This window comes from Passer domesticus, chromosome 1 (assembly GCF_036417665.1).
Source record: "Passer domesticus isolate bPasDom1 chromosome 1, bPasDom1.hap1, whole genome shotgun sequence".
NCBI lineage: Eukaryota > Metazoa > Chordata > Aves > Passeriformes > Passeridae > Passer > Passer domesticus.
The window spans coordinates 119,634,540-119,661,486 of record NC_087474.1 but is presented as its reverse complement, the minus strand read 5'-3'; the positions used below and the strand labels follow the sequence as shown (position 1 = coordinate 119,661,486).

The following is a 26,947-nucleotide window of genomic DNA, read 5'->3' as shown; positions in this document are numbered from 1 at the left end:
AATTACACATCTGAAAAAATGTAATTTCTTGTTTACTTTTTTTCTATGCAGCTGCATAAAAGGTCAAATACTATGGGGATTTTTCTGGGCTGTCTTGGTATTTTTTGAGCCAGCGTCTCACAATAGCTATCTGTTAATATTCCCTCTTGACATCGCATTTGTTAGTTCTGTCTTGATGGTATTATTTGTGTTGAATTATGCTGTCTAGACCCTGCTAATAACACTGTTGCATTAGGCTACTTTTTTTTTTCTGAATAGACATAAAATTAAGACTCGAGAAGTAAAAGTAAGTTAGATTTCATAAAAAATACAGACTTTGTAAGAGCAATAAAAACATCTCCTTGCCATCTTCATCAATAACAAAAGTACAATATCATGAAGTCTAAACAGCCTGCAAGCAGTGAGAGGAAGTTTTTTCCCAGTAGGGAATTGAGTTCACATTGATCAAGAGAGCAGGCTGGGAGAGTGTGAGCAAGAGCTCAGCCGTGTCAAGGCTTTCATTTGACTCACAAATGTGGGTCCTAGTGGCTTGGCTGTTTGGAAGTACAGCTTTTCTTTCCTGTATACAAACAGCATAATAAATACTGGCTAGTTTCAGAAAGGCTTCCTGCTTTACTGTTCTTTCCTTCTGGTTGTTTGACTTTTTAATCTTCCACAGGTTCATGTCCCATCAGGAGAATAACTTGATGGGTTAAAAGAGCTGGTTTTGTCTGCACATATAATGTTAAAATTGATTATGAAGCTCTGGGATTCACTTTCAGGGCAGATTAAGGACCAACTGAAATACTAAAAGAGTTAACTTGGTGACAAAAATTTACATAGCCCCCAAAGAGATGCTTGGCCTCTGAAGAACATACAATTGCCTTAGAGATGTTATAGCTGCCAGGCCAGCTTGGATGCCATTCTCCCTAATCTTTGAACATATGGTGCAAGTAGGCAGTGCTCATTGCATATGGAGCAGGGGACATTTCCTCTGCTTTGAGAAGATAAGTGGTCAAATAGTCACCAAAATGCACTAAAAATAGAAAGATAGCTCCTTTAATGTGGGGTGATGTCTGTACATTTTAAGTTTGGGAGGATATTCATTCTTGGCACATACCCTTACATTTGCACAGTTCTTACCCTTTTTCCTGTGGTATGAGAAAGGGCTTTTGGTCTTACCTTAGCAAAGTTGTTTTTAAGGTTTTAGATTTTTGTTCAGTTGTCACTGTGTTCTTGATATAACCCCTAAAAGGTGGCAGTCAGGGAATATGTCTGGGACATGTGTGCAGCTAATTGAAATTGCTTTAATAGGAAATATATATGCTAGCCCCTCATTAGGATATGACTGGTCTTTAACTCAGGAAGCTACAAGAGGCTGTGGGTTTTTTGAGTCCCAGCTCTACAAATTGTGTCATGAGTTTGCTTATGCAGATGCCTCTTATTCAGTTTTTACTGTGGTTGTCATTTATCAGAGAAGTGTAACTTGGTTGTTCTCAGTCTCCTGTTGCAATTTCCAAACAGTAGTTTTTTTTCATATAGTATCCTTGAACATGCTGTGTTGCAAGAATCTGATTTTAATTTTTATTCTAAAATGTGGTGCTGGTTTTTGTACTGAAAGCTGTACTGCACCTCTTCCACGTGATTTTTTTTCTTTGGTTTATTTAAGATACTATTGTGACTTTTCTTTAGTAGAAAACAAAAGAAAGGAAAAACCTAACACTGAATTTAATAGACATGCTGCTTTCTTGAATTATTTACCTGTATTTAGAATAGTGATTTAAGTATTTAAAAACAAAAAACTTCAACTAAACAGGAATGTTTATCCCTGAAAAAGAGATTATTCTGTAGTTGGACTAATGTTAAATATGATATAGAGAAGCACTGTCATGTCTTTGAATCAGGCAGGAGTAGATGAGTACAGTACTAGAGAAGTCTAACAGGAAGCTGTGATGTGCTAAAACTGGCTGAGTGTGTGGATAGAAAGCCTCCAGCTCAGAGAAGACTTGGTGGTAAATCCTGCCTTTGGCTTATGCAGGAGTGCACCACTGAACAGACTAAGTGAAGCACAGCTGCTGTGTACAGGCAAAATCCTGCCAACAGAAGGAAAAGTTCAGGCTGTCAATGTGTCCATCTACCTCTCCCCCACTTTCCTTGTGATTCTGTGCAGAGTTGTCCCATGTCTTGGAGCCAAAGTATATGAGGTTACTCTGTACTGTTCTCTGTCCAAAGAGCAACAGCACAAAAGGAAAAGATTCCAGTTTTCCCTGCATGGGGAACTTCTGGAGGCCTAATGGCTTATTTCCATTTTAAACCTTGCACCGTAAGAAAAAGGATACCAAATCCGTATAGTTTTACCCCAAGTGGACACCTGGTGTTTTATCTTACAGGAAATGAGTTACCAGCACAGAGAGCTACTGGAACTGGACTCAGCTAATGTGAGCACGAGCTGCCTTGCAAGTTTGCAGCAGCCCATGGGCATCCTTCTTCTGGAGCGTGCCCTGATGGCTCTGTCCCCTGCGGAGGAGCCCCCCTCCAAAAGGATGCGTGGGAGGACAGAGCTGCCCCCAGATGTGATCAGATGGATTGAACTTGCTAAGTAAATTCTTGTTTGAGACAATTTACTCCCACTTAGGTTTGCCCTGTGAAGAATTCTGCTTTTATGGCTTGTGTGATTTCTTTTTTAGTCTTTCTGTCTCTTAGAATTAGATACGCTTTTAATTTTTTCTCACTTAATACTGTCTGTGAGAGCAGTTGGACTTTGAAACTGTGCACTCTTATGGTGCTGTCAGACTGTTGAAAAACATCTTGTTCATAACTTTTCAACTGCAGGAATTTCCGTAGTTCAGGTATTACCCTACAAGATGAAGTTTTATGTAGTTAAGTATGTGTTTCTGATCTTGCATAAGAAATACTTCCTAAAAATTTACTATTTCAAGCTGGTAGTATTACTGCTTATCAAATTTATTTTTTTAGATAGCTTCTGTTTGTATTGATATACATCTGCTGAACTATTTAAAAGATTTCTCTTCTCAATTTTACTAGGCTGTACAGATCCCTTGGGGATTATGATGCCCTTCGTGGCATTTTCAGTGGTAAGATTGGGACTAAGGAAATTACACAGAAAGCTTTGTTGGCAGAAGCAAGGAATGATTATGCTGAAGCAGCTCAATATTATGATAAGGTAAAATGACAACAAGATATTTTTGTTTTGTAATTCTCTCATTACTTAAAACTAATCAAATTAGAAAAAAGTGAATTATCTAGGCAGACAAGTAAAAACACATGGGCACACTGCAACCCCAAGAGAGCAAATTGCATGTGTTCATGGCATGAGTTGCAGTGGGTAAAAATGAAGACAAATCTCTAACCTTCTTTTAAAATGCTCACTCTTCAAAAACGTAGGTTTACTGAAGATAGCTACATGAAATTAATTTATGTATAAACACTGTCAAGCTTGAATTTTCTACATTTAATGTTGCTGTCACACTCTGGTAAATGGATAGATATTTTTATGAGAATTAATTACAGTTAAGTTGCTCATGACTTAGAATTGAAACAGGTTCTTGGCTGGAATCTGGCACTATTTTCCCTTCAAATTCATTCCCTAGGCACTCTCCCAAGAAGACTGGCAAGATGGAGAGCCAACAGAAGCAGAGAAGGACTTCTGGGAGCTTGCCTCTCTGGAATGCTATGACCACCTCACAATGTGGAAGTCGCTGGAATATTGTGCTACTGTTAATATTGACAGTGGAAAACCTCCAGACCTAAGCAAAACATGGAATGATCCATTTTTTCAGGTTTTTACAAATTATTTCATTGGTACTGCATTATTTGGGTTACTTTATTATGGAAATTAGTGGAGAGTCTGATATATTTTAAAAATTGAAACAATTACTTCTACTTGTTCATTTTGATGTTTAATTTTTACCTCAAGTCTATGGCAGATCCCACAGGACCAGCTTTACTGTCTCCTTTCTTTGCAAGTCTTTTTTGTTGCTTTTCTCACTTATATTTTTTCCTATTTTAAGAGTTACCAAACCATGGATTTTGAAACTGCTAAGATTTACTAACAGCTTCTTGAGCTATAGGAAAAGGCTATAGGAGTTGGAAATATAGGCTATAGGAAAAAGCAAATAGGAATTGATGAAAGGGAAAATATCTTTTAAAAAATTCAAAAATTTCTTTATTTGATTTGCTACTGATAACAAAAAATTTGATCATTTAATATTCCATTTGCAGAAATAAAGACTGTGTGTTCTCACTTTGTAGGAGACATATCTGCCCTATATAATACGCAGTAAGTTGAAGTTACTGCTCAGTGGGGAGAATGACCAGACTTTGTTAACCTTTATTGATGAGGCAATGAAGACAGAACAGAAGAAAGCCATTATAGAAATGCACTACAGCCAAGAACTCAGTCTCCTGTACATCCTGCAAGATGATTTTGACAGAGCCAAATATTACATTAGCAATGGCATGCAAATATTCATGCAGGTAATAACGTCTTCTATCTCTGGTATGGCTTTTTTGTGTAAACTGGAACAATGAAACTGCTGTTGCTATTACTGCTGCTAGATAATAGTCTCAAGAGAAACACTCAGTGCCTTCTGTGTCAGGTGAAAAAACTTCTTTTAAATTCACTGCTTGCAATGATGAAAGGTGAGTGAGCCAGTGGAGTGCATTCTCCTGTTTTTGTTTGTTTTATTTTGCTGATTTTATATTTTATACATTTTTAAGAGTAATTGCTTGTGGTGACAATAAAAAATTTATTCATCTTTTCAGAGGCCTCCTGTCCCCAGAACAAGCTTGCAAAGAGTGTTGCATTGGGAAGTTACAAATTCCATCCATTACTGAGTTTTGGTTAGACTGTAGGACTTGCCTCAAATCTAGGATAGGAATTGCAGCTAGAATATGACTCTGTGCTTGTCCAAAGCGCTCTGATTATCAGCTCTTAAATTACTTGTAAGAGGGTGGGTTCTAAAGCATAACATACAAAAGATACAGATCAATAATTTGTAGAGCACTGAACAGAACCATGCTTTAAATTCTGTCTTTAATTCTCTCCCTTTCTTTTCAGAGCTATTCCAGCATTGATTCCTTGTTATATCAAAGTCGAATGACCAAACTGCAGTCTGTACAAGCTTTGACAGAAATACAAGATTTCATCAATTTTATGACCAAGAGAAGTAAAGTTTTTTTCCTTTTGTATTCAGTAATTGTGGTTTCCTGAACTTTGAATTTCTGGACTGCTGTTTGAAGAAGCATAAGTCTGGAATTACTTCTTACTGTCTTCTTGACAGTAAGACCTATTACAGTTTTGTGAGATAGGATTGAACATAACTTCATGTTCTATTGCAAAGTTTAATTAGCATAATTCTTGTGATAAGAGTTAAGCATCTCTTTTGAAAGTGTCAGTTAAAGTTTTAAGCTATTTTTTTTATTGGAGTTATTTTTGGTAGTAAATAGCAGTTAGCAGAGATGAAGACATAGATGTGGTGTATAGATTTGCTCCTACTGATATAGGCCTGAAGTACCATAAACCAAATTAGATACTAAATTTGGGTAACAGTTCCACTATGCATGTTCATATATGGAAAGGAAACTACCTGGTGGTGATATCCAGTGGCAATTGACACAGATGTCTTTACAGAATCCCCTGTGTTGCGGCAATAAATAAAAGTAATGATGATCACTAAGTAGCATTTTTAGTGCAAGCCCAGAAATGCAAGTGTGTTGCTTAATTGCAGTTTTCTGGTTTGAATGTTAGGTTATATTTTGTTTAGTCTGTTTTCATGCTGTTTGGCTTCAGATGCATTTAAAATGTTCTCAATTGATTTCTAGGTAACTTAGCTTCAGAGGCTTCCCTTAAGAGACTTCTCAGAACTTGGACAAGCAGATATCCAGATGCTAAAATGGATCCTATGAACATCTGGGATGATATCATTACAAATCGGTAAAATTGCATTCTTGGGTTGGCTTAGGTTCTGTCTGCCTGTTGAGTTCCAGGAAGTGCTTTTTCTAAAGCTGCTTGTTTTTCTATGGGAGGGTTTTGATCCAATGCATGACTTTTTTTTTTCTTTTTAACTGTGGTAGTAGCTTTGCCAATATAACTGGGGAGTTTGTGTGACTAACCTGTGGAGAGGAGCAAAAGGAGGTTGAGAAATGGCCAGGGAATAAACTGTGTTGTGATAGGGAAACATACATACTAGTAATTTTCTTTCATTAATGACCATATGCACTGTGTAAGCTGGCCCATTTCAGCAGCCCTGAAACATTCACTTATAATTGAATAGATTAGCTGCATTTAGCTCAATCAAACACCACCCAAAAGGCCAATCAGTCATGAATAAAAATACTTGGGCAGTTCCAAAAAGAGGGAGCATACAAAACAAGCCCAGCCCTGTCACTCTCAGTGCTTCACCTGTTTATGGAGAAGTTAATGACCACTTCCTTAATTGGAGACTTCTGTTGTGCAGCTGTTGCTAGAAAGAACAAAGGCTCTCTGGAGACTTCTTTGGATTAGCTCTGAAGAAACTGCAATGCTTTTTGAAATTTGAAAGTTTTCTGTCCTTGCCATAGCGTCTGTCTTTGTCCTAATTTATTCTTCCAGTGAAAATCTAGATTAGTCCTCCTTTCCTGTGTCATAACTTCTTCAGTAGCTCTGCTGATACATACTGTGCTCTGTGATTTATTTTGTTATCTCTTGGTGTCAGTAAAGCATGGCTACAGAAGAGCTTATTGCAGTTCAGTATTAGGCTGAATACCTGGCATGGCTTACTTTTGAAAAAAGTCTCAAAACATTTATGACTTGAAGGGTTGTCAGGGTTTTAAACACTTCATGTGCTTTTAGAAAACCTTGGTCTCACCTTAAATTAGTAACAAAGGATGTGCCAAGTGTCACTTCAGATTGTAGTGCTGTCCTCTGCTTTGAGTAACAGTTTACATAATGAGATGTGCTATTAAATTAGATAGGACTAGCTGTGGAGGAGCAGGATTCAGCATGGCAATTTCCTTTCAAAAGGTGAGTGTGGTTGCTAATCTGTTTAGCAACACAGATTTCGATGTTGGCATGTGTTGATGTGATAAACATTTGAGTAGCAGGTTGACATAAAATACAGCCTGGCACTCGCAGTAAATAATTGAGACTCCACGTCTGTGAAGCTGAAATGCAAGTTGTGGCTTGGTGAATTTAGGGACTGTAGCTTGCACAAAGGAACTAACTAACAAAAAATCCCACTCTGTAATGGACGTTTTCTAACACTAATCTTGCCAGTACAAGATCCTCAGTGCTCTCAGGGCCAACATGATCCCTGTTAGGAGTGTCCAGACTCTGAGATCGGAGTTTAGCCCTGCTAAAGGTGATAGCTATAGTTTGACATTTTTTATTAGCTTTGTATGCTGTTAGGCAGATCAACACTTTGGAACATTAATTTCCTTGAATGTATACCAGAGTGATCTATACCCCTGTTGTTGTTGTTGTGCAGGTGTTTCTTTCTTGATAAACTGCAGGAGAAACTTCCCTCGGATCAGGCCAATGACAGTATGGAGGTGGATGGAGAATACAGTGCTGGTGACCAAATGGAAGTGGATCAACAGGGTGAAAACATTCATTCAATGATTAAAAGCTGCAAATTCAATATGAAAATGAAGATGATAGAAAGTGCCAGGAAACAGGTGAATATACTGTCTGATAGCTTCCAATTTGCTGAGAAAATACATCGAAAAAGCTGGAAAAGCCTTTTAGGTGGTATTTGGTACCCTTTTGCCAGGGCAAACCTTGTCCCTTTTTGACCCTGCAGTCCAGGACATTTTGAAAGCTCAAGAAAGTCGGTTCCACAATGAAAGAAACAAAAGGATAAATGTTAATTACAAAGTTGATTATAATTTGTCATTACTGGAAATGTGCCTGAAGTCCCTTTTGATCCACAGATGGTTTTGGACACTCTAAAGGGCAGATAAAGTATCTGAAATGTTTCAGTCTTTAATGAAAGGGATGCTTGCCGTCAAGCATTATGCTTTATATTTACAAATCATTTCTTCTGTACAAGAAAACAAATTCTGATTGAATTAGTATAATTTACTTCAGTCCGCAATGCTGGATTTCTTTTTTTTCCAAAGTTTTCATTACTGCTGTTAGTTTACACTAACAAAGAACTAAAGTTAAGTGACTTAGAAATTTTTGGTTGAATCTGACTGTTTAAATGACTGAAACAGCCTTTTTGATGGTGGGCCTTTGGTGTTTCAAGCTTGAGACAAGATGAATAATTAAGTCAAGGTCTCCCATCTTCTGAGATGCTGCAGAAATCTGCAGTCATTAACAACAGTTTATTTTAAGCAATCTGATAAGCAAATATTACATTATTACTTTGTTGACTGTACACTCTTGAAGGAGTAAGTGAAAAGTAAGATTTCCTTTAATGTTACTTCTGTGAAACTTCTTATCAAAACACAAATATAAGTGATTTTCTGAATGTACTTAGAGCAGTTAAATGCTTCTTGCAGCTAAAATGATTTCTCTCAGTTGTTTAAACCTCTGTTCTTCTCTTTTGTTATTCAAACTTCTCCATTAGCACAAATGTGGTTCTGAATATGAGACCCAGCAAGCAGTGAGCATCTCTTTGCCTTACTGTAACTTTACTGGTGTTACTTAAATCTTCTCATCCCTAATTTGGTTGTAGGCAGGTTTAGTGCCTCTTCAGACACATGGTCTGAAAATTCTCTTAATCTGAATACAGAACAGCTTTGCAGTGGCCAAGAAGCTCCTGAAAGACTTGCGCAAGGAAGCCAGATCGAGGGAGGACTGGCTGGTGAGATGGAATTACGCCTACTGCCGCTTCACCCACAGCAGCAGCCGCAACCTCAGCTGTCCTGAACGCCTGCTCTCAGTGTTGAAAACCATCTCCCTGCTTGGTAACAGCCTTTGCTTCACCTTGTTTATTTTACGAAGTTGCTTTGTTGTCCAGTTACCAGCTTTTGTTTTTGAATTCCAACAGAAGATACCAAATCAGAGTATCTCAACAAGAACGTAATGGCCTTCCGAAACCAGAATCTTCTTCTGGGTACTACGTATCACATCATGGCCAATGCTCTTAGTCAGGATCCAAGCTGTCTTGAGCAAATTGAGAAAGAGAAGGCTGGAAAGATATCACTAATATCAGGAGAAAGCCTCGAGAACCCTAAAAAGGTAAATGAGAGGGGAAGATATTTCAGTGTCATTGTTACTACAGATTATTACTTCAGTAGGTTGTGATTGCTATTGATCAATACAGAGCATGTGAAACCTGTCTGCTATTAGCAGTGATTTGTCCAGCAACACCAGAGAGAGAAAGAAAGGGGGGAAAAAAGCAAAAAACAAGGCTGTGGTTGCTGTTTCTTCCAGGTTTTGTTCTCCTGGAGTTTGGCATCACTCTAAACTTTTTAAATAGGAGAATGTTCTTGTGTTTTTCTGTACCTGCATTTTGAGTGGAGGGGGAAAACATAGTCACAGCATCTGCATGCACAATGGTGAGACAAGGCTTGGGATCCTCAAAGAATGCCTTGGTTTCAGCTGGGCATTTGTAACCTGCTTCATGCCCCCAGAGTATTCTCTTTGATATAGAGATATTTATAATACTGATACGCTTACTTTATTTCCCATTTTAATGGGAAAGTGGAATTTTTTTTAAGGCAGAGCACATGCAGGCTGTCTTTGCCTATTTTGGGTAGGTGTGCATTTGAAGAATATAGTACTAGACTGTGCTGCAACTAAAATTATATTTGCTGTCTGTTGTCCCACATGCTGTGGCATTGACTCCTTGTCTGTCAAATGGATTAAGAATTTTAAGTACCACTGCTGGCTTATATCTACTAATTTTTAAACCACCGTGAAAACACTTACATATGGAATCATAGAATGGTTTGGGTTGAAAAGGACCTTAAATATCATCTACTTCCAACCCCCTTGCTATTGGCAGGGACACCTTTCACTAGGCCAAGTTGCTCAGAGCTCCATCCAGCTTCACCTTGAACACATCCAGGGATGGGATATTCACAACTTCTCTGGGCAACCTGCTCCAGCAGCTCACCACCCTCACAGCAAAGAGCTTCCTCCTAATATCCAATCTAAACCTACTCTCACTTTGAAGCAATTGCTCCTTGCCCTGTCAATACATGCTCTTGTAAAAAGTCCCTCTCCATCTTTCTTGCAGGATCACTTTCGGGAATATGAACCATATTAGTAAAAAACAAACAAAAAATATTCTTAAGTAGTGTTTTATCATTGTTAAAAGTAAAGCAGATCAAGAAGAAATTCCTGAAAAAAAAAGTTTTAAATTTTCAGGTGTGTAGAAACTTAAGCAAAAGCCTGAGCTTCATTTGTTAGCTGATTCTTAAAGTGCATTCTTCTTTGGGCAATCTAAAGGATGAGGATAAAATTCTTCTGTATCAGATGAGTAAGATTGCCATACCAGGGATTTCTGAAAGATTAAGAAGCTTAGCCTTATTTTATCTTAGTTTAAGTAGCACTCTGACCCTGGTAGTCTCCTCCTACCTACCTGACTGTTTAGTTTTAGTTACATCATTCAGTGTGGCCAGAAGGGCCAGGCAAGGGGTTGTCCTGCTGTGCTTGGCAGTGGTGAGGCTGCACCTCAAATCCTGTGTTCAGTTCGGGGCCCCTCACTACAAGAAAAACATTGGGAGGCTGGAGCATGTCTGGAGAAGGGCAGCAGAGCTGGGGAAGGGCCTGGAGCACACGTCCTATGTGGAGCAGCTGAGGAAACTGGGATTTTTTAGCCTGGAGAGAAGGAGGCTCAGGGAAGACCTCACTGCTCTTTTCAACGGCCTGACAGGAGATTGTAGTGAGATCAGAGTTGGTCTCTTCTGCCATGTCCCGAGTGAGAGGGTGAGATAAAATGTATTGCTTTAAGTTGTGCCAGTTAGGTTCAGATTGGATATTAGAATTTTTTATTTTATTTTTTAATGAAAGAGTGGTGAGGCATTGGAGTAAGTTGTCCTGGGCAGTGGTGGAGTCACTATCTCTTAAGAGGCATCTGGATGTGGCACTTTTAGATATGGTGTAGGGGTAATCGTGGTGGTGCTGAGTTGGCAGTTGGAAAGATGATCTTTCAACCTTTATGCTTCGTGAATCCTGTCAAGTCACCCATTGCATGAGCTGCATTAGAAATGTATTATGAATATTACTATATTTATAATAGAGAAAAAGGCATCAGATTCAAAATAGTTTGATGCATGCTTTTTTAACACAAATTCCAAGTGTAACTGTAGTGCAGATGTTTTAGATATGTCTTAATAGGAAAAAAAACTGAAAGTTTTATAATACTTTGTTAACTGTTTCCAAAAGTTCAGTAATGTTAACTTTTCTGCAGTGACAAAAATTGCACTTAACATATCCAAAGACTAATCTAAGTTTATGTATTCCCATTGAAAATTGTGGAAACTAAAGTTCTGCTAGAAATAACATCCCGATTTTTTTTCCTTTATATCAACTGCTTGGAACATCTTAAAACAGTTAAAGTTTTATCCACTCAAGACTTTCAACAAAGCTCCAGTTACAGAAAGGATTGTTCAATGCTACTTTAGCACTAATGTGTTGGTTTTTTTCCTCTTATGGTTGAATTTCAGGTGCTGGCAGGTCTGAACAAGAAGGCTTTTCAGTGTTTCAGCTGTGCTGTGAGGAAGTCTGAGGAGGATGTGCAGTCCTACTCCATGGACCATGTGGACGTGGTGGGAGTTGTTGATGCATATATGACTTTGATCAGCTTCTGTGACCAGTATCTGCGCAGGGAAGAGGAAGGCTTGCTTGGTTAGTCAGGATTTCTCCTAAGCTTGTGAGGTGTATTTGTCTGTGGTCTGTGAGTTTTTGCTGTACCCAGGAGGTACAGCACAGCTTGAGTTTCAGTGGAACAGTTTGACCTCAGCATTATTTGTATGCCTTTTTCCACCTCCTCTGTTCCTGCTAGCTTTGGTACTAGTGCATCACTTGTTGTCTTGCTCTTACTTGTGATAAATATATCATATCCAGCAGATGCTTCCCTTGTTCCTTCCCAGACCACTGCAGCCTTGTCTTTAAAGCAGGCAAGATAGCAGCAGTGATGCAGCTTCCTGATAAAGCTAATCCTTACAGTCCCTGAGTACATGTGTTGCAGATGTGTGCAGTTCAAACAGATGGGAAGGAGAACAAAGTAAAAATACAAAATACACTTGATAAAAAAATACCAAATTGTAAAGATTAACGTTTCAGATGATCAAAGACATGGAACAAGTGATGGTGTTTCTGATAATTCTTGTTTAATGTCTCTTGGCAGAAATTAACACTGTGGATCTGCAGCAGTTCCCAGCTATTGTGGTGGAGAAAATGATAAAAGCTTTAAAACTGAATTCCAGAGAAGCCAGGCTGAGATTTCCTAGACTGCTCCAAATAATTGAAAGATATCCAGCAGAGACATTGGGTCTAGTGACACAAGAGGTTAGTTGCTTCAATCTTTCTGGCAGCAAATGTTGCTATAAATCAAATTTTAAAGTGAGGATGGGATACATACAGAGGTTAGACTGGTAAGCTTTGCTTCAGGGAAATCAGATAAATTTTATCCCATCATTGTTCCTTGTCTTTTCTGTATTTTACTGAGTCTAATTAATGTGGACAGAAATTTTTTCTTAGAAATTTAGCTTTTTATCATTATTCTGATTCCAAATGTTTGTTTGAGAGTTGCTGGAGAGCAACTGTGTTATGCTTTGTCTTTTTTTTTCCTTCAGAACAATCTAAATGGGCTGACAAAGGTGGTTAGCATTAGGGTGAGGAATGTATCTTATTCTGAGTTTCCTGTATGCAAGAAACCAGCAGCTTTTCCAGACTCATTCCATGTCACCCACCTTTCCCTGTCCTCCTTCACGTCAGAGATTACTACAGCTTTGTCTTCTTTGTATTTCCCACTTCCTTCCTCCTTTCCTTCTTCCATAACCTGTCTTTCTACTACCATTCCATGGCAGGATACCACGAGCCTTCCCTGCTGTGGTGGGACAGATAAGCTGAGACCTTCTCTGTGACTCATGCCTGTTCCTGCCTTGGCCTGCCTGTCTTTCCAAGCCCGTGTCATTGTGCTGCTGCTCCCAGAGCAACAGGCCCTTTGAGAGAAGGAACTCAAGTGAGGCAGAAACTCGGATTCATTATCCCAGGGAACTGAGAAAATGGCAGAAGTGGCTGAGATGCACAAGGTGTGGCCACAGAGAAACACCAATAGTTCAAACAGAACCTGACACCAGCTGACAAATCTCAATCAGAAAAGGAGTTCACCAGGCATTTATTTATCCTATCCTCTGTTTTCCTGTGAAATAAATACTGGCAATCTGATCTTAAATTCTATTAGAAGTGCTTAAAGATGAACAAAGGACAAAACTCTAATAGGAGTTTCAATGTTCTCCTTAGTGGCATTTTTTACTCAAATCAAGACTCCAACCCAATGGTGTTGGAATTGAATTCCTTCAGATTTTTGTTTGTATGTGATGATCAAAAATGGTTGAATTGCATCCTGAGACAAAAGCCACAAGTTTGAGTGTAAAGCCTCATATTGATCAACAGGCTGCAAATCTTAATAATGGAAAACCTATTAAGTAGTAGTAGTGGTGTAGTAGTAGTGATAGTAGTAATTAAATCTGTGCTTCAGTGGGGGATGTTTTGCACACCTAGTGGACATTCTCTGTTTCCTTTTCTCATTTCTCTGTCAGGCTGCACCACGGAGCAGTTTTGTTTGTTTGCTATGTTTAGTATTTTTGAGGAAGACCAAAGACGAAAGCAGTGTCTGTGTTTTTGCAGCTTTCTTCAGTTCCCTGTTGGCAGTTCATTGGTTGGATTAGCCAGATGATGGCACTACTTGACAAGGATGAAGCAGTAGCTGTACAACATACTGTTGAAGAGATTGCAAATACCTACCCCCAGGCACTCATCTACCCTTTCATGATCAGCAGTGAAAGTTACTGCTTCAAAGATACTGCAGCTGGCTGCAAGAACAAGGAGTTTGTAGAAAGGTGAATTTGCAATTGGAGTAGCTCTTCTGTATGTTTTTCTTTCAGGAGTGGACAGATTCATTTATTTTTCCTATGCAAACCCTTTTCTTTAGCAAGCACAAGAAATATTAGAGGGTAGCCTTGAGTTTTTGTTTAAAGGCACAGAGAAACGCAATACGTCAGCTCTGTCAGTGTCAGACATACTCAGGTTGGTGGCGTGAAACTTCATGAAGTGTTGGGAACATATAGTCCCCAGGCTGTTTGAAGATAAAAGTTTTCCCAAGATAAAACAAAAAGACCACAGAGAGGCAACCCCTTTCTCTTTGTAACTCTATGGTATTGAACATTTATCATCTTTCTAATACCAAGAGGAAGCAGCTATGTTTAAACAGAATAGACACCCATAGACACTTCAGAGAGGGCAGTGAAATGGATGCAGGTTATCTTGGGAATGACAGCTCTTGGCTGTGGTGTTCTCTGCTTATTCAGTGTGCAACATGCAGCTTCTCTTACAAGCTTTCCCTTGTCCATTTTGGCATGCAGTAATACTTTAGTTAATCCCCAGGCAAAAATCAGTTTCTATCACAAAATGCTGTAGAACCACTCTTAAAGTTTTGGATTCTTTCTGACTTTTTCTCAAAATTGATACATTTGCTGAATAAATTTTGCTTGAAATAAAAATACCAAGTCATGTTTCACAGACAGTATCACCCTTCAGTAACTGTCATGACAGGGACATGGTCTGGTCAATGCCTGTGTCTGTTTCAAGCATGCTTTCCACTCACCCACCAAGTTGCTATTTTCATAGTGGGACATATAATTTAAAAACTGGCATGCAGTCCAAGAGGGAATTCTGAGGGAGTCTTACCTACCTACACCTGAACTGTTTTACCAGATTCTTGTATATAGCAGACAGTCTAGGTCATTGCTTATCTGCAGGCAAGGTAGTGATGGTAATTCCTGTTGCATTGTGATGCATTTTCTCTTCTTTTAAAGAATCAAGAATAAGTTGGATAGAGGAGGAGTAGTTCAAGATTTTGTTCGCTCCCTGGAGCAGCTCTCTAATCCTGTAATGATTTTCAAGGTAAAGTGTATTTTCCCCACTTCCCCTTTATTCCTCTCCCTCTGTTTGGAAGAGCAAGTGCTGGGTGGAGCCTGAAACAGTTCAGTTGCCACCACAGCTACAGGAAGTGGTTCAACTCAGCACCAGATGATGATGATGATGATGTCAGGGTGCCTTCAGCAGCTTTCACTGGTGATGGACTCCCTCCCTTGTGCCAGCTGGATGTTCTGCTCCAGCCCTTTTCAGCTTTCCCCTTCAGGGTCTGTGCCCTGCCCCAACGTCAGTTCCCCTTAATAATTCTGAAACCCTTACAGAATTATCATTTGTGGCCAGCTTTATAATTTTGGACTACTTGTGTTCAACTACTTGTGTTCTTTATTCCCTTTCCTTGCTGGGCATCCCTGTCTGTCTTTTGGCTTATTTGTCCAGTCGATTCTTGTCCTGTGTTTTGTGCCACTCCTGGCCTCAGAGAGGCTTTCTTAGCACCAAACACTATGGCAGTAAACATAACTATCATAATAAAGTAGAAACATTTTATCAAGACACAGAACAAAAGGAAAATATTTCCACTGTGTTTTGGTTGCTCTTTTTTTTTTTTTTTGTCAAAAGACATACAATAGTTGAGTATTAGTAAATACAGTAACCCCAGTGCAATCTGAGTGGCCTACTGAAGAGCAAGGGTCAATAAATCTTTTCTCAGTACTCATCTGTTTTCTTCTCTTTGCAGGATTGGGCTGAGGATGTCAGAAACGAGTTGTCAAAACCTCAGAGAAACAAAAAGAAGCTTAAGGAAATGTATGAAGGAATGTACAAGAATCTGGGAAATTTGGAGACTCCTGGCCTTGGACTGACAAGAAAAAGGTTTATTCAGGTATATGTGGTCACTGGGTAGTGTTAGCATCATGGCTTTTCTAGAAGGCAATAGAAAGTCAAAAGAGGGAACCAGATCACAGCGTTTACAGGTGCTGCAGGACTTGATGAGACTTGATCTAGTCAGGAGTACAGAACTGAGATTTCTTTGCTAGAAGCCATGGACTTAACATAGTTCACTTTCCACTTCTAACTGCCCTGCAGGGATAAATGTTCTGTATTACACAGCTTCTGCCTCTCCTGTCCTGATGTTGCCAGGTTCTTAGGACCTGAGCCTCTAATCATCCGTGGGAATCTGGCTTTATTTTTTGTTCCCTGCTGCCAAGGATTTATGAGCACCTTAGGGAGTTTTGCTGTATTATACTACTCAGATTTGCCGCTGATACAAAGTTATACAGAAGAGTTACGACTATGGAGAATTAAAGAAAAGACTTTACAAAACTGACTGAATTCCGAAGTGGTGAAAATCAGCATAGAAAATTAAGTGACACATGTGGCAAGAAAATGTAATTACCCTAGTATCATATAGAAATTCTGCATACTTTAGCTGACTATTGCAATTCAAGAACAAAATCTTGATTTGTGATGGTTCTTTGAAAACATCAGCTGTGAAAACTCAAGGACAGTCAAGAAAGGAAAGCAAATGTTCATCGTTATTAAGAATGGAGAACTGAACATGGATTTGTACATTGGCATAGTAGTCTTCTCTGACTCTGGCTTCTTGAACATTATATTCCCCGTCTGCAGTATTCTCGGCACAGATACAGTAAAATTGGGTGAGGTTCAAAGTGGCAAGAATAATCAGAGGTGCAGAGTAACTGCTGCACAAGCAACTTTAGCATTCCTCCAGTTGGAAAAGATGCAATGGTGCCAGATACAGTAAAGCTCTTAACGTCAGTCCCATGGTTGGACTTGGCGAACTTACAGGTCTTTTCCAACCCTAGCAATTCTATGATTCTATCAGGAGCACCGAACAGGAAGTAAATACTCTGTGGAAGTGGCAGGTTCAGACCAGTGAGAAGTGTTTCCTCATTCAGTGCACACTTAGGTGCTGAACTCCTGCTGCAGGGTATTGGGTGCTTTCATGGGTTCAAATAGCAAGCAGGCAGTAGCACAAAGAGGGGGCAGTGCTTTGAGAGCTTTTACATACAAATGCACACTCCTGGCTCCAGAAATCCCTGAGTTGCAAATTGCTGCGGGCAGGAGAGTGATACTCCTGTAGAAGGAGGTCCTGACTGTATGCTTGTACTGTGTGTGCATAGCCCCGTGGCCAGGGCGGGTGCATCCAGCTGTCTCCCATTGTGGCCATCCGAGTGTCACATTAGCATTAGATAAACTAACCTGGCTGTCTGTAGGGAGATTCCTTCCCCATGAGTGGGAAAGGTGGAGGATGAGAGTAAGGTGGAGTCAGGAGGAGGTGAGGTGATAATGAAGCAGAAAGGGTAATTGGGAGTTTAGGGGAACACTAGCCCTCTGAATGTGTTGCTGTGAGATAAGATGGGTCTTTGATGATAATAACTTCAGACTGGGGGATAAGAATGTGCAGGATGTGCCGGTGACAGGGGTGGGGTTAGGGGGAGGGGAGCAGCTATACCGGGTACATGCACAGCAAGGGACATAGCAGGCATAAGCACAAAGAAATTTGTGTTTGGATTATTTGTGTGCCCACACAAAATAAAAAAAAATGGCTCTTTAAATGAAGTGTTAGAGGATACAGGAGAGAAGAGCAAGGGAGATGCTGGAGAGGGATATCAGGGTTCTTCCCCTCTTAAAGGGAAGAGGGAGAGCAGAGAGTAATTGCAGGAGAGTCAAGGTGATGGTGCACAGGCTTTGAAGTCTTTGCTTTCATGATGCATTATTATGAAGAAATGAAGTGTGCTGTGAAAATAACTGTATCATTTCTAGTGTCCTTGCGGGGGAAAAAAACAAGTTGTCTCTTTTGACTGACACATAAAATTGCTCTACTATGTGGAGTACTTCAGCCTCATAATCTGGAAATAGATTTAGTGATAAAGATCTTTTTGACTATAGCAGTCTCCTCAAAAGGATATTTTTTTGTATTTTCATTTACTTCAGTGAAATAGCTGTGTCTTCATAGCTTGGTAGAAAAATGATCAGGCAATAAAAAAACATCTTTCCAAGCCATTAATACCCAGTCCAAGAAGGAACATTTGGTTTTTCTAGAACCTTGAATTATGAATACAGGAAGTCAATTCAGTTAACTATTTGTAGATAATACTTTTTTTGTTCATTAAGTGGATCCATGTCCAAAACTTTGCTTTTTTCCTATATCAGGATATTTAAAATACTTTAAAATATGGGTTTATGCATTCTATGTCCAAAATTATTGCTAGGCAGTAATAAATCCACAAATAATAAATCCGGTAGTAAATAAAATGTGTAAAACATTTCATAGAGTCACAGAATGATTTGGGTTGGAAGATGATCTTTAAGATTATCTGGTTCCAACACCCCTGCCATGGCCAGGGGCACCTCCCACTAGATCAGGTTGCTCAGGGTCCCTTCCAACCTGGCTTGAACACTCCCAGGGATGAGACATCCACAACTTCTCTGGGCAACCTGTTCTGGTTTATATTAAGAATTTCTTCCTAATATCTAAACAAGCCACGTGTATAGATAGGGAAGTGCCCTTTTGGTGCTCTTGGGTAGTTTCTAGCACTATGTAAACAGGATTCTTTTCTATAAATGGTTGTTAGGCTTTTGGGAAGGACCTGGATCATCATTTTGGCAGAGGTGGTTCAGAACTGTTGGATATGAGGACTAGTGACTTCGATGCGATTGCAAATTCTCTCCACTCAAAAATGATCAAAACCCATAAAGAACCTGGGAACCTCAAAGAATGTTCACCATGGATGAGCGAATTCAAAGCTGAGTTCTTGAGGAGTGAACTGGAGGTTCCTGGTAAGTTCCTGTTCAGTGCTGATGGTGAATTATCCTTTACAAGAAAGTTGCTCTTGAGCTTTATTTCTTATATTGGCTACATGACCCTTCTTTCTGGCCTTAAGCCTTATCTGGCCTTACTTGAAATAATTCTGTTCTCTCATTATCTCTTCAATCTGTTCTTAAGCTGTAGTCCTGATTTTTAAAATTGTATCTAAGCTTGTATCTCTTACCTAAGAATTTAGTATTTTTCTAAAGGCCTGACTCCAGGAAATCTGATATATAAATCTAATACATGTTTAAATTTAGTTCAAAAAAGGTTGTGTCTTCTGAAACCATCAAGAGCTTGATCCTAACAGCTAAACAAGGAAAAGGTATCCAGTAATTCACAGATAAAATTGTACTGTGTGTATGTTGGATCTTTTTTATGCATTTAAAAATATTTTATTCATAGTTGTCATTCTACCAGTTTGACAAAACATTTGGTTGTGTGTTCTGGTGTTAAACACACTTTAAAATAACATCAGGCTATGTACTAATATTTTTTTTTCCACTACCACTTCAGGTCAGTACGACGGAAAAGGCAAACCACTGCCAGAGTACCACGCAAAAATCTCTGGATTTGATGAACGGGTATGTTTTAAAGATTGAGTCAAAATCTGTGGGGTACAAATCTGTGTCCATGTAGCATTTGAAGAATATGGTAGTAGCAGGGTCATTGCTTGTTCACATGTCTTGCAGCATACAAAGGAAATGCTGCAAGTGGGCATTTGTTTTTCTGTTATAATTGAGTAACTTGATTATGTCATCTAGGAATGACAGACATGCTTAATTCCAGCAATGATTCTGTAAGACCAAGTCTTCTGTCACAAATACTTTTCTTCTTCCTGTCTCTTTCCAAGATAAGTGTGATGGAATCCCTGAGGAAGCCGAAACGTATAACGATCCGAGGCAGCGATGAGCAGGAATATCCTTTTCTTGTCAAAGGTGGTGAAGACCTGCGACAAGACCAACGCATTGAGCAGCTGTTTGATGTAATGAACATTATCCTTTCCCAAGATGCTACATGTAGCCAAAGAAATATGCAGCTAAAAACTTACCAGGTCATCCCCATGACAACAAGGTAGGCATTTATCTTGAAGGGACAGAAATCCTTATGTTAGCACCTAGTAGTTTTGGGATGTTGGAAAGTGAGAATTTCGCACGCCAGATTCAGATTGAGAGTATTTTGTGCCTTGGCTTAATTTTTTTTTCCTTTTCCTTTTAAACAACATTGAAATTGCTTTGTTTGGAAACTGTTTTTTTCAGAGTATATTTAAATTGGTGGCTTTTAACCTTCGTTTAACAGGCAATAGAATGTATTGCTTCCAATTTGTGATGTTCCTCTAAAGTTCAGCTCTGAGCTACTTGTTCTCTCTGACTTACTTTATTTCAGACTGGGACTCATCAAGTGGCTGGAAAATACTTGTACCTTAAAAGAATTCCTTAAAAATAGCATGTCTGAAGAGGAAGATATCAGCTATTACAGGTGATGCTTGGTTTAGCTGTCTGCTCTAGTAGAAACCACTACTAATGGGGTTTTGGATAACTGACAGTCTTGTGGCAGGATTTTCTTCCTTTTTTTTTTTTTTGTAATTAAAGAATAAAAGAAAAGCATTTATAAGCAAGGAGGCAGTTTGTACTTCCTGACCCAAATTAGTAATTGGCAACTGTTTGTTTAATGAGTGCCATTGTAGCTGGAATATCCTCCACCCAGCTTGTTTAAACAAGAGACTTATAATTATAATCGTATGTGACGTCATTATCATCACCATTTCCTTATCAGCAGATTGATTTTACAAGCAGAGGATTTTGATCTCTTGATTTGATCAGGCAGGAAATGGACTTAGGTCAATGAGGGGCAGGGGAAGGGAGTAGAGGCAGAGCTATTGAGAACCTGGGTTCAGCAGTGAGTCAGTGATGGGGGATGGAACTTGGCAGCAAATGCACAGAACTGAACTGTAACAGAGCACTTTCTCTGACTTGATACAAATGCTGGGTTTGAATAAATTATATTGCTTTCTCGTGATTGTAATTGCAGGTTGAGAATTTGTAAAATTGATTTAATTCTGGCATTTCAGCCTAGTTCTGTCCTGGAATTTACAAATGTGGTTTAATTTACAAATGTGGTTCTCAGTTACATAATCTCTGTTTGGGTTTGTCTGAGTGTTGTCACCATTTATTTTTACTAGTTAACATTTATGAGGCAGGTTGGAGGAAACTCCAGCGTGGAGGTTGGACTCCAAAGAGTCTTTATTTCTAAGGTTATTTGATTTGTGAGCAGTTTGGGAACCACTAGAGTTCCTGCATTACTGCTGTCTGATTCACTGTTGTGAACAGCAGTGGTGTTATGTTGATCTGAATTCACTGAGTGGGAAAGTGAAAGAAGACTCAGATGGAACCATCTTGTGATGCTCAGTGTAGAAGATCAGTGTATTTCTAAAAGCAGGTCATAATTTATTTTTAAGGAAATCCTTTGCTTTATTGTTTATATAGACTTTAATATTTTCCTGTATGTCATTCAATCAAGACAAATAAGACATTTTATACTGAGCTACGGTTAAGTGACAACACTCAAAACGGAAAATTTTGGTTGGGGGGAACAACTTCCTGAATTTTTGAAATCCTTTATCCCAAAGTGATGGGCTACAGTCTATAACTGATAAATGCTTCTTAAATGGAAATGGCATTCTCAATCTCAAAACATGCTTTGGAAGGAAGAGAGGAGGTGGCTGCTCTGCTGAGTTGAGAAATAGAAGTTTAAGGTCTGATGTATTTAGTTAAGATGGGAGAAAAAATACCAAATTCATAAGCAGTGCAACTAATGAATACTGGCTTCTTATGGATTAATACCCCAAGTTCAAGCACCCATTCCTCCTCTCTTGTGCACTCTGAGGAGATACCAAACTGCCTTGCTGCATTCCCTGCCCATTTGGAAGGACAAAGGGCAGCTGTACTACATAATGCTTTTCAAAGGCTACAAGACTGTCAAAAATAACTTTCCCTTCCTGGAGAAATTATTTTGGATCTTTCTTCTGGAGGTACCTACAGTGCCTATTGACAAATTAGCACCTTTGAGATGTCTAATCTTCTGTCAGATATGACTGAAGTGTTTTCATAACTGGGGCAAAGGAGATGAATGGATGCATCTACTCTGCATAAACTTCATTTCCATAGCAAGGCTAAAATTAATGTAGGCTGTAGCTTCCTGACTTTTCCTTTGCATAAAAATCTCATGGATCAGAGCAGCATGCAGCCTGTGGATAACCAAATAGAGAGTGGTGAGATCGTACAGGGAAATCATTGGTGCTTTTCTTTTTTTGTCCCTAGCCCAAGAGGACCTCGTGCTACCTATTCTGAGTGGCTGTCCAGGATGGGTGGGAAAGCACAGGGCATCTCTCGATACCATGCTATGTACAGGTAGGTTTCAAAAGAGAACTGCATGGGAAATATAGAGTGTGCACACACGCAGAGATTTAGAAATTCCAGGAAAAAAAAAAAAAAAGTATGATCTGCATTATGATATGATGGCTAGAGCTGATTTTTGCTCATTTTACTGCTTTGTCTTCCTGGAGATGCTTTGCAAAATTCCTCTTGCCAAAAATCCTACCAGAGTACAGGAATGCTTCCAGAAGCTTGCTCACTTCCTTTAGAAAGTGTCTGGAAGCAGATGCTGCTCTTCAACTTTATTTTCTAGGCGTCTTGTTCCTGATTATGCAGTTAGGTAGGCTGCCTCAGAGCCTAAGCATCTGCTGGAGTTGGACAGAGAAAATCACCATGATTCACTGAGAATTTAAGAATATTTGATGGTTTAGGTCCCAACTTGAGCATCCTCTCAGAGGAATTTCCACATCTACCTAGATCTGGCTCTGTAGAGTGAAGTGTCCAGAGCATTTCTTATAAGCTTATAACCTGCTTAACCAAGTGTCTTGCTTTTTAAAGGACAACTTTCACTTATTTAACTGAATTAATATTTGTATTCAGATGCAGAATGTGCTTTTGAAGTAATTCCCAATCACCCCCACTCATCTCCAGTCTGCTGCACCAAAGGGCTGTCCTCTCTTTCTCAACTGCTCCTTTCAGAGGGAAGTAGACTGGAAGGAAAGCACCCAGCACGTCAGCTCTCATAAGCATTCAGAACTGGATATGGGCTAGGACAAAGCCTCCTTCCCCAAATCTGCATGGCATGAGTCCCTCAGCACCAGTTCTTCAGTTTGTTGCTTCCCCTCTGCTGCACTAATGTCTAGTGTCTGTACAGCCTCAGCCTGCCTGGAAGAGACTGTCCAGCCAGAAAGGACATTATTGTCTTGCTTTATTAAAACTTAACCCGTCAACTTAATTTGGAGGAGAATACACAAAACCACATACTCTTTTGTATTTAGAAATGTCAGTCTTGGAAATAACTGCTGGGAGAAAGAGGGAGAAAGGGGCACTTCTAATACCAGATAAGATTTGGGGGGTGAGCCCTTTGTGGCTTGCTGTACTGTTTGCTGCAGTAAGCTCCGCACGCCGCTGCGGTCACGAGCGTATCTTGACTTTCAGCATCCAGCAGGCTCTTGCCTCAGCAGCCACCTTTATTTCTCCACTGCTTTGCAGGAATGCCAGCCGTACAGAAGCAGTCACATCCTTCAGAAGCAGGGAGAGCAGCGTTCCAGAAGACCTGCTGCGGTAAGTGCTGCTGAGGGCTGCGCGCTGTGCAGCAAATGTTGGTGCTTGTCTGCATTCAACGAGCGCTTCCCTTTTGTTAAGGCGAGCCTTTGTGAAAATGAGCACATCTCCCGAGGCCTTCCTGGCCCTGCGCTCCCACTTTGCCAGCTCCCACGCACTGATGTGCATCAGCCACTGGATACTTGGGATTGGAGACCGGCATCTGTCCAACTTCATGATTAACAAGGAGACAGGTGGCATGGTGGGAATAGACTTTGGATACGCGTTTGGTGCAGCCACACAGGTATTTGTTTTCAACTAATTTGTTACAGCTTTTGCATTTGTTATGTGCAATTGCACATGATCTCTGTACTGAATTTGATGCTCTTCACTTGCCGTTGTTCTGGTGCAAAATAATCTTGAAAAGTTATTTCTAATCAATTTAATAAAATATCTTGAGTCCAGATATTCTCAGACAAGCAGTGAGCTATAGAACTCCACAGAGTCAGCATGGTGGTGTTTCACATGGTTCAGCTGTGGATTCAGCCACTATCACTGAACATTCATGACTAGAGCTTTGATGTCACGACTTGGTTCAGTTCTACTTCTGCATGTTATTTTCAGTGAAGTGACAAAGAGAGTTTCCAAGCTTAAAAATTAAAAAATATTCCCATCTAATCCTTCAGTTCCAAGGCTTCTTACTTTTTGTTTTCTTTTGACTGTTCTTCCCCTTGGCTAGTTTTTGAGTGTGCCGGAGTTGATGCCCTTTCGCCTGACTCGCCAGTTCGTTAATCTGATGATGCCAGTGAAAGAGTGGGGACTCATTTACAGCGTGATGGTGCATGCCCTGAGGGCTTACCGTTCAGATCCAGACCTCCTCATCAGCACCATGGATGTGTTTGTAAAAGAGCCTTCTTTGGACTGGAAGGTGGGTGTCCTCTTTCACTTTTCTTCTTGTGAAAATTCTTAAACTGTAATAAGAATATAACTGATGAAAAAGGAAGTATTCCTTGAGGCTCACTCTCAGTACTCCTTTTATCTTTCTTTGTTTTATTAAGTTCTCAGAGAAACCGAACTTAAAAGTATTTAAAATGACAGAATTCTGTATTGATGCACAAAAAACAGTAGCATGTGTCTGTGTTATCAGTGTACTGTTCTTTATCTTTCATGATAGTCCTAAAGACATGGGTAACTCTTGATCACGTTGTGCCAGTTATGGCACTAGCATAAATACTTTCAACTTTTTGCATTCAACCTCTTAAGTTTATGTAACAGCACTGTATATATCAAACTAATAGTTACAGAGAAAAAAATCTGGAACTAGTTGCACTTCAGCAACTTCAGCTGTAAATTATAGTCACAGCAAGTCAGATATGATCTTACTGCTTTGTCCTCCACTGCATCTGCAGTTAAGATACTGGCTTGACTTGCTATGATCTGCAGCTTAAAAGCCTTTTTCAAGTGTGTGATTTATGATAAACAGGATAAATACATTTTCTCCTTAGAACTTTGAACAAAGACAGCTGAAAAAAGGAGGCACGTGGATTAAGGAAATAAACACATCTGAAGTAAACTGGTACCCTTTGCAAAAGGTTAACTATGTCAGAAGAAAGCTTACAGGTGCCAATCCAGCAATAATCACTTGGTAAGATGCTCTCCCTTTGCTTTAAACTGCTTCACTAAGAGCTTTGGAAGGCTCCTGTGTCAGATTTTGCTCCCTTTGAATAGAATGGCAGCTAGGAAAAGAGAAGAGACAGACAGGGCAAAATTTCAGCAAACCTTCTGTCAGAATCATTTTGGTCCACATACAAGCTCTCTGAATCACCCTGCCAGCCAAAACACCAGATATCTCTCTCTGAGTTTTCTTGCTCCAGCTCAGGCCTTCTGAGCAGTTTTACTGCTCCTGGCAACACATGCCTCCCCTCCCTGTCAGGCTGCTCAGTCTCATACTCCTCAGTCCCACTGTTCTTTATGTTTGTCTCCACTGCTTTCAGGGTAGGAACATTATTTAAATTAATATATACTTCTGATGGAGGATTGCTTGAAATGGAGCCTGTACCAGCTGTAGGGGAGGCATAGGAGAAAGCTGCTTATGAGAAACATCAAATTCAAATCTGGTGGCATTCTCAGGTTATTTATGTCGGTCTAGTCAAGTCTGGCTCAAGCCAGAATGTCTTTTAAGTTCACTTAAAAGTACAATTAATCCCTTCCATCCTCTCTTAAAAAGTCATTTGGATTAATCAGGGGAAAGACAGAAAAGCAAAGAAAGCAAGCCTGTTTTAAAACCATACAAATATTGAAAAGTGCAGGACTTGGGAGGAGTCCCTTTTGCGGTCAAGGCTGAACTGGAAGAGGCAGCAAAATACTTGTTATAGGCACAAATCAGGAGAGCAGGTAAAGAGATCAGCAGCTTGGATGTGAACTGCTGCTTCTTTCAGCTGCAGACCTTTGACAAGATTGGCATATTGTGGTAAATACCCACTAGTAAAGGACCCCTGAAACCACCAGTCTTCACTGGCCAAGCCTTCTACAGCTCTTGAGTAGCCTCCACATCTTGATCTCAATTCCAGCTTTATTTTTCAAGTGCTGTTTTGTGTTTAAAACTCCATCTCAGATTTTTTGCTTGTTTCTTTTAGTAAGAGCTTATTTTTGTGTTCTCGATTTCAGCGATGAGCTGCGCCTGGGCCATGAGAGGTCGCCTGCTTATAATGATTTTGCAGCTGTGGCTCGTGGTAACTCTAATCATGATATCAGAGCCAAAGAGCCAGAGGATGGACTTTCAGAGGAGACTCAAGTGAGATGTCTCATCAATCAAGCAACAGACCCCAATATTCTTGGCAGAGTCTGGGAAGGATGGGAGCCCTGGATGTGAGGAATTGCCATCTACATCCCTGTCTGCCAAGGGACCTGTACCCTAAAACACAGCTGCAACTAGATCAGAATTTTAAGGCCAAAAAGGAAAAGAACTCTTAACTATTTTTATCACCAGTTAACTTGACTAATAGAGAAAATAAACTTTTTGTATTAAAGCTGTATTCAAACAGTGATTTTTGTTTCTTCTTTTTAAAATTACTTTTCTTGTGTGTGGTTCCATAACACAGCAGCTTTATTATCTTTGTGTTGAAATCAATGTAGAAAGAACTGGGGAGGCTATAGAGCTTAAAGATTTATTTGAAAAGCACTGGGATCCTTCAGTGGAAAGCACAAATTCATACCCCGCAAACTTGTGGGCGTCAGCAGTGCAGTGATGTAGTGAGTCTGTGCTTTTTTTTTGCAGAGACCTTGATGATAATCAACTGAAACCATTCTGCAGCCACATATTATTTGTAGTTAAAACTTGAAGATTTTCATATCAGTAGTATCAGTGGACCACATGGTGAAATTAAACAGAAAACGGCTCTTAGCTCTAGATAACACCTAAAGTATCTGAACAGCTTTTTCATTACT

At 39.7% G+C, this 26,947-nt stretch overlaps 1 protein-coding gene across 1 annotated transcript in view; it reads left to right on the top strand.

Moving 5' to 3' along the window:
• Window positions 1–26,535, top strand: part of PRKDC (protein kinase, DNA-activated, catalytic subunit) — an 81,859-nt gene extending 55,324 nt beyond the window's left edge. The window contains exons 63-86 of the mRNA XM_064385733.1: window positions 2,370–2,578; window positions 3,025–3,163; window positions 3,591–3,779; window positions 4,252–4,476; window positions 5,060–5,168; window positions 5,824–5,935; window positions 7,467–7,656; window positions 8,718–8,892; window positions 8,976–9,166; window positions 11,602–11,782; window positions 12,285–12,445; window positions 13,790–14,001; window positions 14,977–15,064; window positions 15,771–15,914; window positions 18,631–18,835; window positions 19,380–19,447; window positions 19,717–19,937; window positions 20,250–20,342; window positions 22,184–22,273; window positions 23,450–23,521; window positions 23,603–23,804; window positions 24,240–24,428; window positions 25,006–25,145; window positions 26,168–26,535. Coding sequence (XP_064241803.1) covers window positions 2,370–2,578; window positions 3,025–3,163; window positions 3,591–3,779; window positions 4,252–4,476; window positions 5,060–5,168; window positions 5,824–5,935; window positions 7,467–7,656; window positions 8,718–8,892; window positions 8,976–9,166; window positions 11,602–11,782; window positions 12,285–12,445; window positions 13,790–14,001; window positions 14,977–15,064; window positions 15,771–15,914; window positions 18,631–18,835; window positions 19,380–19,447; window positions 19,717–19,937; window positions 20,250–20,342; window positions 22,184–22,273; window positions 23,450–23,521; window positions 23,603–23,804; window positions 24,240–24,428; window positions 25,006–25,145; window positions 26,168–26,372 — 3,810 coding nt within the window. The 3' untranslated portion in view covers window positions 26,373–26,535. The remainder of the gene's footprint in view (window positions 1–2,369; window positions 2,579–3,024; window positions 3,164–3,590; window positions 3,780–4,251; window positions 4,477–5,059; window positions 5,169–5,823; window positions 5,936–7,466; window positions 7,657–8,717; window positions 8,893–8,975; window positions 9,167–11,601; window positions 11,783–12,284; window positions 12,446–13,789; window positions 14,002–14,976; window positions 15,065–15,770; window positions 15,915–18,630; window positions 18,836–19,379; window positions 19,448–19,716; window positions 19,938–20,249; window positions 20,343–22,183; window positions 22,274–23,449; window positions 23,522–23,602; window positions 23,805–24,239; window positions 24,429–25,005; window positions 25,146–26,167) is intronic.
• Window positions 26,536–26,947: the final 412 nt, after the last annotated feature.